Raw genomic sequence first — 18,874 nt, forward strand, 5'->3', positions numbered from 1 at the left:
CTTCTCCTGTTCTTTGGGATTTTAATTAGATATAATAAAAAAAAAATTCATATTCAGCAGCTTGCAAAAAGATTAAAACTTAAACTAGTGTTTTATTTCATAATCAAATCCTGCCATTCGGTCAAATCTAGAAAGAGGCTGGTTGCTGCCACTTTTATGTCTATACTTGACTATGGTAATGTTTTATACATGCGTGCTTCGTCTCAAAGTGTACATGCACTGGACACTGTATCCCATGGATCTCTGAGGTTCATCACTGGTTTTAAAGCCCTCACTCAGCATTGTGAACTGTATGAACGTGTTGGATGGCCTTCTCTATCAACACAGAGACGGCATATCTTCATAAGGCTATTTTAGGTCTAGTACTTCCATCCTACCTTCTGACCTGCAGTATATCAGTGTAAATAGTATCGGGACTTACCATCTTCGTTTCTAGGATCTTTTCCTTCTGTCTGTTCCAAAGGTTAGAACTAAGCTGGGGGAAAAGGCGTTTACGTTTGCTGCTCCCTCTACATGGAACAAGTTACAGAAATCCACGAAACTTAATGAGCTGGTCTCATTAGTCGCTTTTAAGAGGATGCTGATTGACTTGGAGGCAGCCACATCTGGCTGTAGATGTTTTGCCTGATGTGTTTAGGATTGTGGTTGACTTTGAGGGATTTGCTGTTTCAGTTGTTGTGTGTTTTTAGTGTTTTTGTGTATTTTGTGTGTGGTTGTACTGCTGCCTGTCTTGGCCAGGACACTCTTGAAAAAAGAGATTTTTAATCTCAATGAGTCTCTTACTGGTTAAATAAAGGTAAATAAATAAAAATACAAAACAATGCTCACATATTTCAGCACAAATGTAACACTTCTAACCTGCATTGCAATTAAGCATTGATTGAAATAGGGTTGTCTCTTAAAACTTATAAATACACCAGAAGCTCCCTGAATGCTCAAATCAGCAGATTTGGCATCGTAAAAGTGCAGCTTGCTGAATTTTTGGGGTAACACTTCATGGAATAATATTTCACTGAAATTGTACGATGTACAATTTTTCCATATACATAATACATAATACATAGGATGATCCACTGTTATATTTATTTATTAATAGTCATATTACATAAAAACTCTTCTTCATACATAAGTTTTTATAAAAAAAAACCAATTCTGGTAGAAAATATATTTCTTTGGGATGTGATTGAAGACCACACAACATGATGACATCACAGAGATCATTAAAAAACAGTGGGGCCCTAGAGCATGGGGTAACACTTGGCCACAGTATATCTTTCCCCTGTATTAACCTGTGTATTAACCTTATAATAGAAGCATTTGACACTATTTAGATATTAGGTCACCAACACGGTTTTGTTTTTCATTTTTTAAACTTTTTTTCTGGTAGGGTACTATAGGTAAATTTCTTTTCTTTTTTATTCCCCTCTTCTCTTATGAACTGGTACTTGTGTCCCATGTGTCTCATTTTGCATATGTTTTGGCAGATATGGTTCAAGATGCAGATTAACAACATTATTTTTAATGTTTTAATAACACATTTAGATTATAATGCAGCCTTGATAGATGTCTGTGCACAAAGTATAGAGTTATGCACAGACTCAAAACTAAGACCCGCACCTGGGCCATACACGCATCTTGAAGAACTGCCTTAAATGGCAATGACTGCACTGCCAAATTTGAGACTTGAACCCAACCTAAGACCCAGAGCTATATTTTTACTTTATATCATCCATTTCTGAGGGTTAGCTCGCCAGGCTAATGAAGCACATTGGATACACAATTGGCATTGCATATACTTGCAACACATGGCACACACGGGAGCAGATTATTAGCACAGTCAGACAGAGAAAGACAGAAATATTGTAATAAATTACATTTGAAAGTGACCAGACCGGATTTCAGTTCAAGCATGTCGCTTTACACAACAATACAGCCTGAAAATGAACCCATTGCTTGGTTGCTTGCAATCTTAACCACATCTGTAAATCACTTTGGGTTACACTGTTGAATAAGTTTGAGTGTAAAAAATAAAACTGCATAAATATATAAGAAAATCCACCATATCCATAACCCTAAACAACATTTGTTATTCACAATTCTCATGATTGCAATGTAAATACATTTTGAACTCTTTGTTGTTACAGGCTTATTAGAAAACTTGAAACATTTTCCCTAACACACAGGTTCTGACAGTACCATGTGATTAAAGTAGTTTGACAGATTGGCCATTTGAATTTCTTTGAAAAATGCACCCCAAGCTCAAGTAATCCAAACAATTAAATTAAAGACATCATTTCATTTATAGTTCAGGCTCTTGGGGAGGCCCAACCGGGCCTTCCTCCCCAGAGATGTCTGTATGTTCGTATACATGGCCATTCCACGGCTGTTTGCCATCTGATACACCTACTGCTTGAACCTTCCCCAAAACAAGTGACTGCTCTTTCTCGGCATCTTTATCCCTGCAGTGACGGCGGTGCGTGCTACTCCTGGGGGGAATGCCATGAGGTCATGACTCTGGATTTTTCAGGGGGACAGCCGGTTACTGAAGTGATAGTTTTGATGGACAGTTTTCTCCTTGATCCCTCACAGCTGTCCAGGAGGAGGAGGGGAGTGTCCAGAGAACCAGTCCTCGATTTCATGTTGATTCTCACAAATCTGGTGTTAGGAAAGGGACAGTTGGTCGCTGTGTATGTTTAGGCAGGAGATATGTTTGAAGCACTTTTCAAACCAGGTTGGAGATCGCTTTCCATGTGTCAGTGTAATTATTTTTCAGTGTTTAAAGCAAAAATCCATAACCTATATTTTGTTTACGTATCATGTTTTTGTCATCTGCGTGGTGGAGTGGATTGTCAGATGTTAAAACATTGTTAAACTTGAGGTGTGTGTCATCCCATTATACTTTGGAGTATCATTTCAATACTTTAGGGACTGTACAAAAACGTTTCACTTTAAAAAAATGCAAACGCATTCCCAGCAGTATCAGTAATATCTCGTTAGACCGTCCCAAGTTAGAAAATAAAGTTGTGTCTATATTAGCTTCTTATTGATTATAATGAGGAAAATAAAGCCCTGATGCAAAGACATGGTTGTTGTCTTCTGCAAATTGCAAAACGCACATTACTTATTATTCATTATTATTTTGATATTACAAAAATAAATATCACAAACAAATTAGATAGAATAGAATTTGCATCTAGGGTGAGACAAAAATAACAAAATACCCTCTCCTGCTATTCCATAACATTCAGGCAAGTCTCACTTAAGCAAGAAGAACAAATATACATATCCTTTTTCTAGTCCACACATAACTATAATTATTTTTGTACAGTCCCTTAACAACTAACAAATAATGGAGGACATTATATGGTCAGTTGACGACATTTTCACTCAGCTAGCAAGATAGTAAAACAATGTGGACGACTTTTCCATCTTTGATGTACTATACAAAAAAAAAGGTCAAGTACGTCTGCCCAAGAATATTCATAAAGATATAAATTTCAGCTTTAACAGCATCTGATTATAAAAGGACATTTTCTCAAGCAGGGGCACTGCTCAAATTCACCATGTACACACACGATAACATTAGAGAGAAGCTCAACAGTTGTACCTGACAGCCCTTTGAGGTTTTTCACACACTTCATAGATACCCGGAATGCTTTGAAAGTCGTAAATGACCACTGTCAGTTTTTTTAGGGCACGTCGATGACTTATACTGTATGTCCAACATCTATGAGCCTTGTATCCTTCCGATACAGCCAAACCCTATATGACATCTATCCAAACCGGTACTTGGGCCAGTACTTGACTTGCGTACGTCTCGCTGCTGTTCCTGCATGGACCGCCTTCGCCAGAGGAGGTTTGGGCGGTGGAGGCGGGGGGGTTTTCCTCCTCTCTTTGCTCCTGTCTGTGATGGTGAAGCCTCGCTCGCTGTTGTCGTGCAGGCTGACCCTGGGCAAGAAGTGAGTGGAGACATGCTGGGATTTGACCCGCGGGCTGGAGCCCATTTTAGCTTTCCCTCTCTTATTGAGGGCCACGAACCACTCGCGACCAGTCCTGTGGTTCCTGTAGATTACTGAGGCGTAAGTGTTGTAGCTGTTCTCCTGGAAACGTTCCCTGAACTTACAGTCCTCTGTGAACCACTCCTGCAAAATAAGGGAAATATATGGCATTAAGAGTTACTTATTGCCTTTCTTCTCTTGGCTTTAATCTTAAGGGACTCCGTCAGATCCCAATTAGTTTAGATCATCACTGAGACTATTTGTGATTAACATTTGATTAAAAAACCTTTAAATCTTCTAAATTTGTAAAGTGTTCCACATGTTCCACATGCTCCTGGTAGCCTACTGGATCTGTCCACATGTAAACACAGCTCAGCTGCAGAACATGTGGCAACTCTGTTTGCATACTACCATGTAACCTAACCCTGTGTTTCTCTTGTTAGCTGCTGCTAAGATGATTGTCTTTAAATGGGGGAAAGAAAAAGTAATGGTTCCTATTTCTTTACAAGAAAGCTTCCACCAACAAGCTCCATGCCAGATTTTCCCCACTGATTAAATTTTATTTCCTTGTTAATCCTGTTCTGACACAAAGGCACACACATACTCATACACATATGCTGTGAGAAACGTTTGTGATCTTCTGGGTAAAAATAATAATAATAATACAACAATAATAATAATAATAATAAAATTACTACTACTACTACTACTACTACTACTACTACAAAAAAAAAAAAAAATAATAATAATACTAATAATAATTTTATTTATATAGCACCTTTAAGTGCTTTGACAGACAAGCAAGGCAAAAGAGGTCAGTAACATAACAGACAGCTAAACAGTGGGGCCGAAAAGTGCAAAACAAGGTAATGAGAAGACTAAATATGCATATACAGTATATATAGAATAGAGATCAATAGTAATAACAGATACAGATCAAAATGAACAATAAAATGAGACAATAAAAAGGGAATAAAAAGGAGAGTTAAAAGAGACATCTGTAAGCTGTCCTTCCTGTGTTTCTTTCCTCTGAGAAAATGAGCAGGAGGCACACAATGTCCTAGTAGTTATGCCCTTTGTTTCTTTTTAGAATAGCAATTAATTCAGGTGATTGTATAATACAGTGTACAAGTCAGAGACTGTGTGCCTAAATCTCCTGTCAAATTTGAGGTGGACCATAGCGCATCTGCATAAGAGACAACTTTGTTTCGCTATGGTGAAACACTTTTTCCAATTCAACTGAATGGAAAATTATGCAGAAAAAAATAAATTATGTCTTCTCACACAATAGCTGATCAGGGAGGGCTAAATGAGAACGAAAAGGGAGGCTAATGTTAACCCTGTTGCTGTATGTAATGACCAAAATGGAAGGGGAAAACAAAGGTTCTTGAATTTCTGCTGGATCATGTTTTTATACTATAAATACAACAGAATTCAGAATGGGAAAAACGTCAACCACTCTATTATCTCAACCTGTAATTGCTCCATGCACAGCCCCATCGCTGTTCAACATAATATGGTCTGATTGGGATCTGATTGGCTTAGCTGCTGTAAAACTGACACCGCTCCAAAATCACAGAAGATTTCTCTTTCATATTGGGGGTGGCTTTCAAAGTCATCTAAATGACTTCCATTATCACAGAGATGCTTTGACTGACAGCAGCAGAGCCTCCTTTGTACTGGTGAAAACCTCACCATGGCCTGTGTCTCAACTTCAACCTTGAAGAACCTCAAAATCTCAATTTGATTATTCAGGAGAAGTTCTGGGAAAATCTCTCCAAAGCGATACTATAAGAAGAAATAAGCATATTTCATGTATCAATTTCCCCAAACTTAATTTTTTTTAGATTTTAGGCCTTTATTTGATAGGACAGCTTATATATGAGGAGAGAGCGAGGGGAAATGACATGCAGCAAAGCTCGATGGTGTTTTTTGCCCCCAACTGCTCCTTCCAGGCAGCGCTGCGACCGCTGCCTTCAAGGCACCTAACCCTAACCTTAACCTTAACCCTAACCCTAACCACAACCAGTGCTTCCCAGCGGTGCCTGTTTGGGGGCAAAACACACAGATAAACTGAAGCAAAGGGCCGTAGGTCAGAACTGAACCTGCAGCTGCTGTGGCTACATAATAAATAATAATTTATACTTAATTAATCCCACAAGGGAAATTACAATGTGTTCACTCTGTTGTTATTATTATACACATTGGCCTGAATTACACACACATGCTCAGTACCTATACATGCACTAATGGAGAGATGTCAGAGTGAGGGGGCACCCCGAGCAGTTTGGGGTTCAGGGACCTTGCTCAAGAGCACCTTGACAGTGCAAGGTGAACTGGCACCTCTCCAGCTACCATTCCACCACCATATTGGTCCGTATGGGGACTTGAATCAGAAACCCTCCGGTTCCCAACCCGGCTCCCTACTGACTGAGCTACTGCCACCCCACATGGGGCACGCTCTACCAGGTGCCCCCAAACTATGGTTTCTGCCTCAGGTTGAATAATGTATTTTTATCTGACCCACTGTTCATGCTCCCCACATCCCTTATGGTGGTCTAAACTGTAATTAGACTGAAATGATTCCGGTCATAGGTTGAACAACACATACCAAACTGAAATAAGTTGTGTACCAAACAAAAGTTCCTATAGCAAAATGTTCAGAACAATGTACTATTACATGCTTAGCAAAAATGTAAAGACAACATATTAACCTCTGCTACACCACATTTCAGAAACGGCTATGCAGATATTCATTGAATGTTCCCATTTTGTGACTAAAAATATCTTGGGTGGGAAACTCTGACATGTACCCAGGGATGCCTGCTTTCTTGCTGCAGTATGACTTCCTTGTATAACATTCTGAAATAAAACAAACTGTTCTGCTTTGCTGAAGAGTGCAGCATAGCAGAAAATGATGCCATTACAGCGTTTGGTAAACATGCCAGTCACAAGAGAGTGCGCTGCGGCAGAATAGTACAAACCTTTAAGTTATTCAAAGTGACCGACTGTTCCTGTTGGCTGTTGTTTTTAAATATGATTACAAAATTGAACAGAACTCCCGAGTCACTGCTATGGGTGGATTGCAATGATTTGACAGAACGCTACATTTGAGCAACAAACCAGCTCTGGTACCAGTCAGGGAATTACACATCTGGAAACAAATCCATTGGAGCATGTATGAATGTACTCTCACACACAGTCACATATGCAGACACATACACACACACACACACACACACACACACACACACACACACACACACACACACACACACACACACACACACACACACACACACACACACACACACACACACACACACACATACCAGGAAAAAGCTTTGGCCCCTGTTGTGTTTCATAGGATTTAATGGCTGCGGCCAGATTCCAGAGATCTTATTGTTAAAATCATAATGCTTGTACAGCTGTTTAACCTGGCTCTTGCCCTGCTGGATTGGTCACACTCTTTTAAAGGGACCTTTCCCATGATCCTGGGTGTTAGCTGTAGGCTACTGAGGGCAGAGGTGGAAAGTTACAGATTTCCTCTACCCAAATGATATTTCTTAACAAATGTACCCTTTTCATTATTACCACTACTACAGACTGATACGGTACCATGTTATTTTTAATTCCACTGAAATCTGGAACAAACTGAACTAAAGCCACACTTTAACTTGATTCTGATGTGCACAAACTTTAGGGACTGGGTTTGTAACCAGTGGTGGAAGAAGTATTCAGATCCTTTACTTAAGTTAAAGTACAAATACCACACTGTAAAATACTCCGTTTACAAGTAAAAGTCCTGCATTGAAAATGTTACATAAGTAAAAGTATGTAAATATCATCAGGAAAATGTACTTAAAGTATTAGAAGTAAAAGTACTCATTGCAGAAAGATCCTCACATTTTAGAAACAGGAAACAATTAAAACAGTTCTGTCGATCAACTAATTGTATAATCTGCTAATCATTTCAGCTGTACTTGTAGGCCGTTATATTAATAAGTAGTTTAATTTATTATAAACATCGTATTTTATAAACCAATGTGCGTTTTGTGTGCACAAATCTTAATTTGTAAAGTAACTAGATATATATATATATAATTATTGGAGTGGAGTAAAAAGTACAATAATTCCCTCTGAGATGTAGTGGAGTAGAAGTAGAGAGGAAATGAAAATACTCAAGTCAAGTACAATTACCTCAAATTTGTACTTAAGTACAGTACTTGAGTAAATGCACTTACATTCCACCACTGTTTAAAACTAACACTAACACTTAACAGTCTAACATGAGACTTTTAGCTATGACATGATTGAAAGATATGCCAATGAATGAACAACACTGCTAACATGCTTCTGTTAGGTAGACCATGTCTACCATTCTCACAATGTTAGTTTAGCCTGTTAGCATCCTTACCTTTGCTGAATAGTAAAGGGGAGGCTGATGAGAATGCCATTAGTTCTGTGGGTATTTGGTCATAAACCAAACTATTGGACAGATTAAATGTTGACATGGGGGGACGCTAGATGACGAGTCAGCGGATCATCCCCAAGTTATTGTATTTCATCCAGAGGGGGGACATGAATATGTGTACCAAATGTCAATGAAATCCATCGTCTAGTTGTGGCGGCATTTCACTCAAAACCACAAATGTCAACCTGCTGGTGGTACCAAAGAAAAAGTCATGGGAAGATTAAATTAGGTTGCAATGCCTGGGAACCTTGAATGTGTGCACCAAATCGTGTTTCTATCTATCAAGTAGATATTGAGATATTTCCCAGGATAAGTGGAAACATTGACCTGTTGGTGGCACTAAAGTCAACGTCAGTATCTATCCTCTGGGGACAATGAATGTCTGTATCAGATTTCATCGCAATCCTTTAAATATTTGTTGAGATATGCCACTTCAAACCAGAAAATGTCAACAGATAATACACTGTAGTCTGCTAGGACCATATTATTCTTAATCTTATATGTACGTTCATAAAAAGTGTCTTCAGTATAATACATCATAGATAGAAAAGAAACTGTATATGAGAAATATCTAAAAGAAAATTACAAAAATAAAAAACATGACTTCAATCAAGTGGTTGCATTTCTGTCTCTCTCTCTGTCTCTCTCTCTGTCTCTCTCTCTCTCTCTCTCTCTCTCTCTCTCTTTCCCTCTCCAAAATTCTCTCCCTCGCCCTGTCACTGTTTTTTCAACAAATGAAAGGTGACCCTTTCACCTTTCTAAAGATTATGTTTGTGAAGGCTTGCTGAGTAGGTCATGCAAAGCAATGTGCATCTGTCTCCACGCACATTATTCAGCCAATAAATTGCCACTGTGAAAACATCTAAATATTAGATATGAAAGACGATGCAACAAGATAAGGTTTAGGGTGTTATCCGACACCCCGACGTGAGGCCCGAGCCTGTCTGCGGCCTCCGAGGTTTACATCCACCCCACATCATCAAGGCGGTTAAATAGCACAGTGCAGCTGTAGACACAGATTGCAGTTTTAGTTATACAAATATTTCTCTGAGGCAGAGCTGCTCCGGAGGCAAAAATAAGCTCCGACTGTAGACAGGGAACTCTCTCAGAGTGCAAGGTATCTACAGTAAGAAGTAAAGCTGCAGAGAAAGAGCTCTGATTAAATGATCAAACTTAAATTTACTGCACATAAAACTGTAATTCATATAACAAATATAAAATGTCTGAAAGCCTGGTATCACTTTCTAGAGGCTACACAATATGGCACATACCATTTTATTTTTAACAAAAAATCTTAACTCAAGGACCACTTGCAAACTTTATGCTGAGCTTTCAACCAGTCTTCCTAAGCGAATGGAGTTAGTTGTCATGGAGCAAGAAAGTCAAAAGTTCCACAAAGATCAAGTAACTGAGCAATTCTGACACTGACAATCACAGCAATCTCAAACCAAAGATAACAGAAAACAAGGTTCACTGCCATGAAGCTGTGAGCAAGACTCCCCCATGCTGAGGATCAGTAGCCTATTAGTTCCTTTTTAACACTGTGGAGAGAGAAAAAGTCACAATTATAAATCTGTCTGCTACTTCAGCACCACAGTTAGGCTGCTGATATTTCCGAGCCATGGTCGGGGCCATAGATTCTAACTTGCAGAAACCTCAGTCAGATAAAGGATTAATGAGTCAGGCAGACTAGACTAACATGTGTAAACTAAACAACCCCTCTGCCCCTGCACTCTCTCTGCTACAAGGGGATGGAGAGGGGGAACAGCAAGTTAACAAGGGGCATGCATTTCGGTCATTTTGCAAACTCTTTCAAATCGCCTACTGCTGACATGCTCTTGAACAAGGCAGCTGCAGCTGTAATGATCTTTAAGTTAACTTGCCCTTTGATTATGAGGATACATAATGATTTATGCTAGTGGAAGACTTTCAGCAAATGCATTGTCTTTTCTTGACTCAAGAGCTCATCTCAATATTAATAACCCCCCTGTCCCCCGTCCCTTAATACTGGAACCTGTGAACGGCATCAACTTCCACCTCATGACAACAAAACTAGCCACAAACAACAGATGATTCACCTTGCTGGGGCAGAAGGAGTAGATGTGGAAAGTTTGGAACAGGAGATGAAGGGGCAGATGAGACCGGATTGCAGACATGAGTTCGCTGAGTCAGACTGTGGCTATGCATGACAAACTTCCAGCAGATCAAAAATGATGATCAGGTTTTAGTTTGAGGCAATACCCCGCAGTGTGCTGTTTTGCTTTGTCACAATAATCTTTTTATTATCCACGTCTGCCCAGTTTCGGTTTATATTTAAATCTTGTTTGGTGTGTGCTTTATATAAGCTGGAATGGCAACTGAATATGTATCTGCTGGTGGACAGCTCACAGTCGCATTAGTGAGTTTCTAGAAAGCTGTGGCTGAGAATGCACTTTGATGAAAGACACCACATCACTCCCCGCTGACAGGGTTTCATGAAACAATACCGGGAGCTGAGGGGGCATACATTGCCGTTATTCAGCATGCTAACCCACAGCAGCTCACAGACTCTCCGGCTCTCTGATTGTTGCTTGCCTGGCTTATTGTTTACTCCGCATATTGATCTTTACTTAGTGGCTCACTCCTCTGTATATTATCAGCCGTCCCAGACAGGACTTAATCTGCTCTTCCCATTAACACATGCTAATAGGGAGCCGCTTCTATCTAAACGCCTGCCAAGGCTCCCACAGATGACTCAGTCAGTGTGGCCGGCTGCTGGCTGACTGTCCGGCCGGTCGGCCTGCTTACAGCAGCGAGGCCAAGCTGCTGTGTGCAGATTTGGGCTTACTGTGTGTTTGGGGGGATTTGAAAGTCTTCGTAACTGTGGCTAAAGATTACAGCAGTATGCCAAGATATGCTGATGTCAGATCCGGGGATTTTGTTATGCAGCGCAGATGCAACGTTGCACAAACTAATATATAAGAGAAATATAGCTGCACTAGGCAATGTTTTGATGGAGAAATACACCCGTTTAATGAGTCCAAAAGAAGCCGGGCTGCAGCAAAGAGGCGCACCATCTGAGCTGCGAATGAGAAGCAGATTTACAGTATTTGGCCTAATTAAATTCTGGTGCCAGGTATGGACAATGGCAGGATGTTTGCTCAGAACACAAGAAATGGTTCGCCAAAATCAACAGCAAACAATATGAAAGTTCGAGCAAGGAAATTCTCAGTCTGCCATTGTTGACATTTGTACGTTCATTTAAAAAAAGTTAGTTCAGAGAGTTTATCGGTGTTTTAGGGTTAGGGTTAGGGTTAAGGTTAAGGTTAGGGTTAGGCGCCTTGAAGGAAGCTGTTGCAGCGCTGCCTGGAAGGAACAGTTGGGGGCAAAAAACACCATCTAGCGTTCAGAGATGCGAGTGCTCTAATAATCAATATTTTTATAATTGACAATGAACGTGTACATGGGCAATTTTAGACCCTTTTTAGGGGGGCTCAAAACAGGTTTAATATCCTGTGTGTCTGTTGCCGATGCTATGCACCTTTAACCCAGTCAAGGAAAGGGTTAACAGAAATGTAGTTTTGGCCAATCGCAAATGGTTGTGGGAGACTCCCGCCTTTGGCAGCGTTTCTATCTAATCTGTCAGAGGGAGAGCAGGAGACGGTTGTGAAGTTTAACGTTGGTATTCCCCAGAGAACAAATTGGTAATTTCATGGCGCAGATTAGAACCCAAATTGAAACATAAGCAATTAAAATTGCTGAATGTTAGAACATTGTGTCAAATTGGTCGTTATTACTGTGACTTATAAAGTGTCAGGTTTAGTTCCATCATAGTGTTAATAATGTCAAAAACATTAGCTGACGTTGTTGTTCAGTAGCTAGCTCAGAGATTATCGGCTAATGAAATTACTGATTTAGCAGGGAGGGGTTAACACTTTTGCAAGGCACTGTATCCGTGTCACATTCTCATTAGGGGCTGAGCCCCCCTTAAGGTCTGATCCTAGAATCGCCCCTGAACATGTATATTGAAAATTTCACGCAACTTAGTTCTATGGAGCCTTTCAGCCTCTTTTAGCTCATTGTTTTGGTTTTACAGCATAATTACTGCTCGGTTCAGTCTCATTAACTCTGTTTCCCGCAGCAGCAGCAGCAGTAGCAGTATGCAGCTTTTCTCAGCAAACAATTAGGCAGGCAGTTTGTGGAGACCAAAAAATATTTGGACTTACACAAACACGACTCCAGTGGGATGATAATGTTGCTTTGCGTCTGCCGGATGTGGAAATAAGCAAATGTTTGCTAACTTAATAAGGTGGTAATAAGTCAAGATATGTGTCTGATACACACATCGTAGTGAAAAGTAGAACTACTGCAATCTTGTAATGGGTAACGAAAACACCAAGTCACTTTTTTATTCTTTTTTTTTATCATTTCTACATGCACTTTAATGTTTTAATTTGTTTTTTTAATTGTTTTTAACTGCTCTTTAATGTTTTATGTAGAGCACTTTGAATTGCCCTGTTGCTGAAATGTGCTATACAAATAAAGCTGCCTTGCCTTGCCTTGCCTTGATAGGTTTTGCAGTGTTGTTTGCAACAATCAGCTATGGCAGCTTTAAATGAATCTTCAGCGTTAACTTAATGGTGAGAATGTAAATATTAGCAAGATGCCATCACTTTTAGAAATCCAAACTCATCATTGCTAATTAAACAGAGACATTCCTTCCATATGATTGGACAATAACATTGCAATCAACACTTGTTAAGTACACATAAGTGTCACTTGGAAATAACATGCACAGTAGTAACCCTGCACAGTCAGCAGTATGTATGCACTGAGGGTGAGTTTAAGAGTTCAGGGTGACAAACAGAAGCAGTTTGGGAAGTGCGTGGGATACTTACAGTGGCGTAGAGCCGTCCTCTTTTATTCATGGCCAGGAATCTGTTACTGTAGACCCCTTTGATACCGATGACCCCCTGAGAAACTGCAAAGAGCTCCAGGACACCTGGGAGGACAAACAACATGCTCTGATGATTGATGGATGACAGAGTGTATTTTTACTCCTCTTGTTGTTTTCTGCATCTTGTCGCACCTCTGCGGCCCTGTGGACGTGATCTGCTCTGCTGTCCTTTCAGCTCAGGTATCCAGCTCAGCTGCACTGATCTTGATCTTACATTATGTTCATTCAGATCACTAGAGTATAAATTAACAGGGCAATGACTAATTTGTATCTCCATTAACCTTCTCTGACAACAAGAGTGAATGGCAACAAACAATGGCTAGCAAATTAGCAACGATCTTCAAGGAACACACAGTAAGTAAGTAATTAGTACATCTCCATGCTGAGTTACATTCAGCTTTTATGGCATTTTTGGCTCAAATGCCACTTGCATACTCATAGTGACATCCTCCAGAGTTAAAAAGTTGAAGATGGCAGTTTCCTGCTGTGTTGATGTTATATTTACTCATTGGGTTTGGTCGTTGTTTTATCACTGTTGATGAATAAAAAACAAAGCAAGCTCATGCAATGCAATAGAACACTGCAGCGGTGATGAAAGAGCTGAGGGTACACATTATGTGGCTGTTGTCTTTTGCTTTAAAACACAGAAGATCCTGGGACGGTCTGCATCGTGCACAAATACTTTTACATGCATCGCTTGCCGGTAATGTTGTCTGCAAGCACACACGTGTCGGTGGTTAACTTGACACTGCTTGTGGGACTAACAGTAGCGGTCTGGAGTTCACAGAGCCAGGATCACCACCTGAGGTTCACCAGGTTGAACCGCAAACTGGCTGGTCAGTGTTATTAGCCGTAAGCGACTACAAGGCTGATCTTTAGCAAGGCCCCTAAACCCCAGATGCTTTAAAGACTGATTAGTGGGCAAAGGTTGGGCAGAATATCACAAATAACACTACTCCTACAAAGTGTAATTCATGTGGAGATAATTTGCAATAGGCATTTGGCAACATTTGCTGCCAGAGCAAGAAGTCAAGTGACGTTTATATATGGCAGAGCAAAGTGAAAGTGTGGTTATGGAGATGGAGCGGTGTACAAAGTGTTTGGCATTTACATCAGAGACATGAGTTTGCGTCTTGTTTCATAAAACAAATCAGTGTTGCCATTTTCTTTTTTCTATTGTTATTTTTTCTTTAATTTTAACCAAAACCACTAACATCCACAACTTTAACCCAGTTGCCTAACCTGAATGCTTCCTTAATCATGTTTTTTAGTTGCCTAAGGCAGATGCTGTGTGAGAGCAATCAGAATGAACATTTTGTAGATGTGTCCAGTAAACAGTCTGCCTTTTTATGATAATGAAAATATAATCTGGGCATCAGTGCTTTTCTCCATAACATATTTTTTCTAAAATGCATATGAACATAATTCCTGTAATGTGGTGTTCTGCCCTAAGCTGCTGTCAGTTCCAGTGAGTGCCAGGAAATGTAGAATAGTGGGTTGCGCCAATGTGGGCTCTTTTGAAACAACATTTGGGCCTTTGTGGGACACTCAAACTGTCCCACAAAGGCCAGACTGATGAAAATTTTTTGTCACTTAGTTGTTCTTGCATGCAGATTAACACTGCACTAGTTCAAAGAAATGGCCACAGATTGGTTTATTGAAACAATATTGTCAAACCTCTACATCCATCTGACTTCTGTACAAGGTCAGTCAAGTATCCCATAATAAATGAAAAGTCAAAATAAAAGGTGTTATCCCTGATTAATATTGTCTCTGCAGTAACTGATCTGTGTATTAACTGCTATCTGACGTAGTCTGTGAGGCAGTGATATGACATGTAATGCAGTGTGATGGTAAAATAATCTTCATATTACAAATCTAAGACGTTCAGTCTCCTGCTCGTCTCCAGCGCTGTCATGCAGGATTCAAAACCACATGGCTGTCGTGTTGAAATCCATGTAACCTGACAACTCTTCTAAAGGGGACCATGAAATGGAGGCACAAGTGCACTTTCACGGTGAGCTATACGGCTGTTTCGTCAGCGGAGGAATGATGAGGGATCTGATGGTGCAGTAAAAACTAAAAAAATCTGATTTATGACTTTATTCTTCTGGCCTGAATGACACAGGACGAGATTCACATTTAGGGCGGTCCAAGCTTTGGCATTTGAAAACTGCTGCTGTAACAATGTATTTTAAGTTTTACATTAGTGTTTCTAGTCAAACCTCATGCTAACAGACCTAATATGCTTTGTTCTGCCTGCAGCTGAAAGCTGGTGTGTGCTGGGTAATATTTGCTGTTCATATGCATCTGAGTTTGTGGAGCAGTTTTGAGTGTTGAGTCTTATTTTCTATTTCAGTTCAGACATAATTTTTTCAAACTGAGGAAAATCGTTTTTTCTCCAAACATCTTGTGAAATCTTGATGTAAGTCATCTTCCTTATTTTAAGACGCTTGTTGTGAGACAAATCTCAAAACTGATGGATTTGGACATCATACAAGAGGAAAAGATCTTGCTACACTTACATTTTTTTTTATCTCTTAGTTATGCACAAGTTATATATTGTTATTTGGGTTCTTTAAACTTTTGATTATCAACTTAAAAAATCCAAGATTAGGGCTTTGCTGCTTAAATTATTGGACCCTTTAGAAATACATTGAATTAATCTGGACACTATGACCTTGCTTATACTGTATCAGCCTCCTGCACCACTGCAAAGTAACTCAATGTAGTTTTTAATTTCAAAAAATCTTTCCACAGAGCTTAAACTTAAAATTGCTCTTTATTTCTTTTTTCAAAAGTCAAATCGTTGAATATGCATCCACAGCAAACGATATTTTCCCTAGTTGTAAAGGTAAACAGTTTCAAGATTCAGTAGATAATAAAAGTCTGATTTGCAGTGTATGGAGTAACGTTGTTGTGATGACAATCGTGCTGATTGGCAATCCGACACATCCTGGTGTCTCACTGCTGCACCTGTTACTTCCACAAATAGTCTACCTGCCAACATCCCGGAGAGACACAAACAAGGCTCGTCAACCAGATGCCCGCTGCTCAGATATTTCACAGGGTCAGGCAGCCTAAGTTTAGGTGCGCGGTCCTTACACACTTCCTGTGTAAATCATTATTGTTAGAACGTCTAGGGATGACATCTAAAATAGATACAACTGCAAACAGAAGGGAATCAATTAGAACGAATGCAGGAATGTAGATCCTAGTGCGCATTCTCAGCGGGACGCACAGGATTCATCTGCGCGGCAGACGTTTATAATTTAGAAGTCAGTGTGAAGACCGGAGTGAATGACTTACTCAGCTGGTTGGGTTCATGGCTGCCGTTGACTCTGCCGTCGGGATGAATCTGGAGATGGAAGCCGATGCCAACCCTACAGTAGAGCCTGCAAGTCCTGCGTCCAGAGCGGATCCCCTCCTCCAGAAGTTGGCGCTCCAAAGAAACGTGCTCTGCTCCGGCGGCGGCGCAAATCAAGTGAGCGACGGTCAGAAGGTAAAGAGGAACATTCATTCTTCCAAAAAGCAGACACTCGCTAGGCCACTTCTAGCATTGTTGGTGTCGCTCCTGAGGTTTGGCCACCACAAACCGTGCGCACACACGCATGCAGCGCTCCTGGGCATTACCCCGGCTGCAGTAGCTGGAGTTGTTCTGCTGGCACGGGGATATTTATAACGCCAATGATCTCACTACTCGATGCATGCCTGAGCTCTAAAGGACGCTCTTTCATCCAGATTTTGTCGCCGAGATGCCACTCCTGCTCAGCACCGATCCACAGCAGCGGGGCGTGAAGTAAACGCGACTGACACCGCACATTTTCCAAGGAACAGTCCGCGCCAGGACGCACTAACCGCGGCATTTTACGCACAGGGAGACATCGTATTAATAGATCGAGGGCGCGAATAATTCACACATGAAAAGACATAAAACGACTCTTCTGACGGCGCTTCTTCCCATTTAAGAAGAGTTGAACCGAAATAATGACACGTTAATCTCAGGAGGGAGGACGGTGGGGTTCAGGCAACAGAGATCATCAGGTGGTGCAGCAGAGTTGGGAGACTCTGGCAGCCGTATTTATAGGCTTTAGTCCACCTTATCATCCGATACGTCCACATGCTTACAGGAGAAGCGTCTGTCAAGCTGCCTCATGTATTCTGAGCAGTGTACAGTGGCAGAAGAGAAATTGTAATTATCAGATTGTAGATTATTGAGAAAAAAAGTGCCTAGAAATGTAGCCTACACTTTTTTAAACACACAATTTTGCTGTGACATTTTATTTGTTTCATTTTCTTTCTCGAATTCTGCCTCCTGCTACCGGATGAGTATAATCCTCTCAAAACCATCCAAATAACTATTTATCATGCTAGTTTTTTTTTGTGGTTGGGGTTGCAACAAAAGACCTGTGAAGGTGTCCTTGGGTAAAACACTGAATGCCCCAGATAATAATTTCACCTATATTAGTAACCAGTAACAATAGGATGTTATTTAAACTGATTAGTGCAGTCGTCTCCACCGGTTGTCATTCAACAGTTTAATAAACACCATCACACTGTTTAGTGTATGTAAAGTCAGAATCAGCTCTAATGATGCAAAAGAAACACTCAAATCACACAAATGCGGAAAGTGTCTAAAGAATAAAAATGTATTACGGTAGTAAGTTCACCCACAGCAGCTGAATGGAGTGAGAAAGAAGAATAACTCAGATATGTTGCTTAGAAAATATAATACATATTTATAGGTGACTTTCCTGATTCCGTGTGAGTGGAAATAGATTATTTGTTAAGATTCCTTCATCTAGCAGCAAGGTGATAGAAGTACACAGGTTTTGTTCTGTCGGCCTTTGAGCAAGTTGCTCATCCATTGACTGTTGCTCTGAATTGGAAAAGAAGCATACATCATCCAATCAGTGCCTTCTGATTCTTGATTCTGTCAATTTACTCTGTATGAGCCCAAAACCTGCACAAAACCAATGTAAGTAAAGTAAGTAAAAAAATAAATGACAAAATACAAGACCAAACTACAACAAAACAAAAAAGAAGACATGGATGGAGATCTATAAAAAGGAAAAGGCAGGGCTTTTTTTTTAGAAGCTGCTTAAAACAGGATTCAGCAAATCTGATAGAATGGAGAAGATGATTCCAGAGGGTTGGGGCTAAAACAGCAAAGGGCGCTATATCTTTTGTGGGGCTGGATAATGGAGGCTGAGATTTGAGAATCAAAGTGATCGAGAAGTAGATTGAGGAGAGCAGAAATGTAACTGGGGGCATGGTCGTGCAGTGCCTTACATGTAATCATCAGGTTCTTGTAGTTCATTCGGAATGTTACAGGAATGTAAATGAGCCCTGCAGGTCAGAAAGTTCAGCCAGCCTTTAATCAGAAACAAAAGCAATTCTTACATGTCACAGAAGGAAATGCACAGGTGTAAATAAATCAAATGAATGATCCATTTAGTTGCTTCA

At 40.2% G+C, this 18,874-nt stretch overlaps 1 protein-coding gene across 1 annotated transcript; it reads right to left on the minus strand.

Annotated features, from left to right (window-relative positions):
* Window positions 1-1,134: 1,134 nt before the first annotated feature.
* fgf5 (fibroblast growth factor 5) lies at window positions 1,135-18,673 on the minus strand. Its single transcript, XM_039802130.1, has 3 exons — window positions 16,718-18,673; window positions 13,350-13,453; window positions 1,135-4,142 (listed from the first exon to the last, which is right to left on the minus strand). Exons 1-3 carry the CDS (start codon window positions 16,926-16,928, stop codon window positions 3,774-3,776), a joined length of 684 nt encoding a protein of 227 aa, XP_039658064.1. The 5' UTR covers window positions 16,929-18,673; the 3' UTR covers window positions 1,135-3,773.
* Window positions 18,674-18,874: the final 201 nt, after the last annotated feature.

Source organism: Perca fluviatilis, chromosome 6 (genome assembly GCF_010015445.1).
Source record: "Perca fluviatilis chromosome 6, GENO_Pfluv_1.0, whole genome shotgun sequence".
Lineage (NCBI taxonomy): Eukaryota > Metazoa > Chordata > Actinopteri > Perciformes > Percidae > Perca > Perca fluviatilis.

Coding starts and splice junctions, on each gene's coding strand:
- fgf5 (XM_039802130.1), bottom strand. CDS start 16,928: ATGAATGTTCCTCTTTACCTTCTGACCGTCGCTCACTTGATTTGCGCC. Junction 13,454..16,717: donor CCATGAACCCAACCAGCTGA/GTAAGTCATTCA, acceptor TTGTCCTCCCAG/GTGTCCTGGAGCTCTTTGCA. Junction 4,143..13,349: donor GAGGACGGCTCTACGCCACT/GTAAGTATCCCA, acceptor CTTATTTTGCAG/GAGTGGTTCACAGAGGACTG.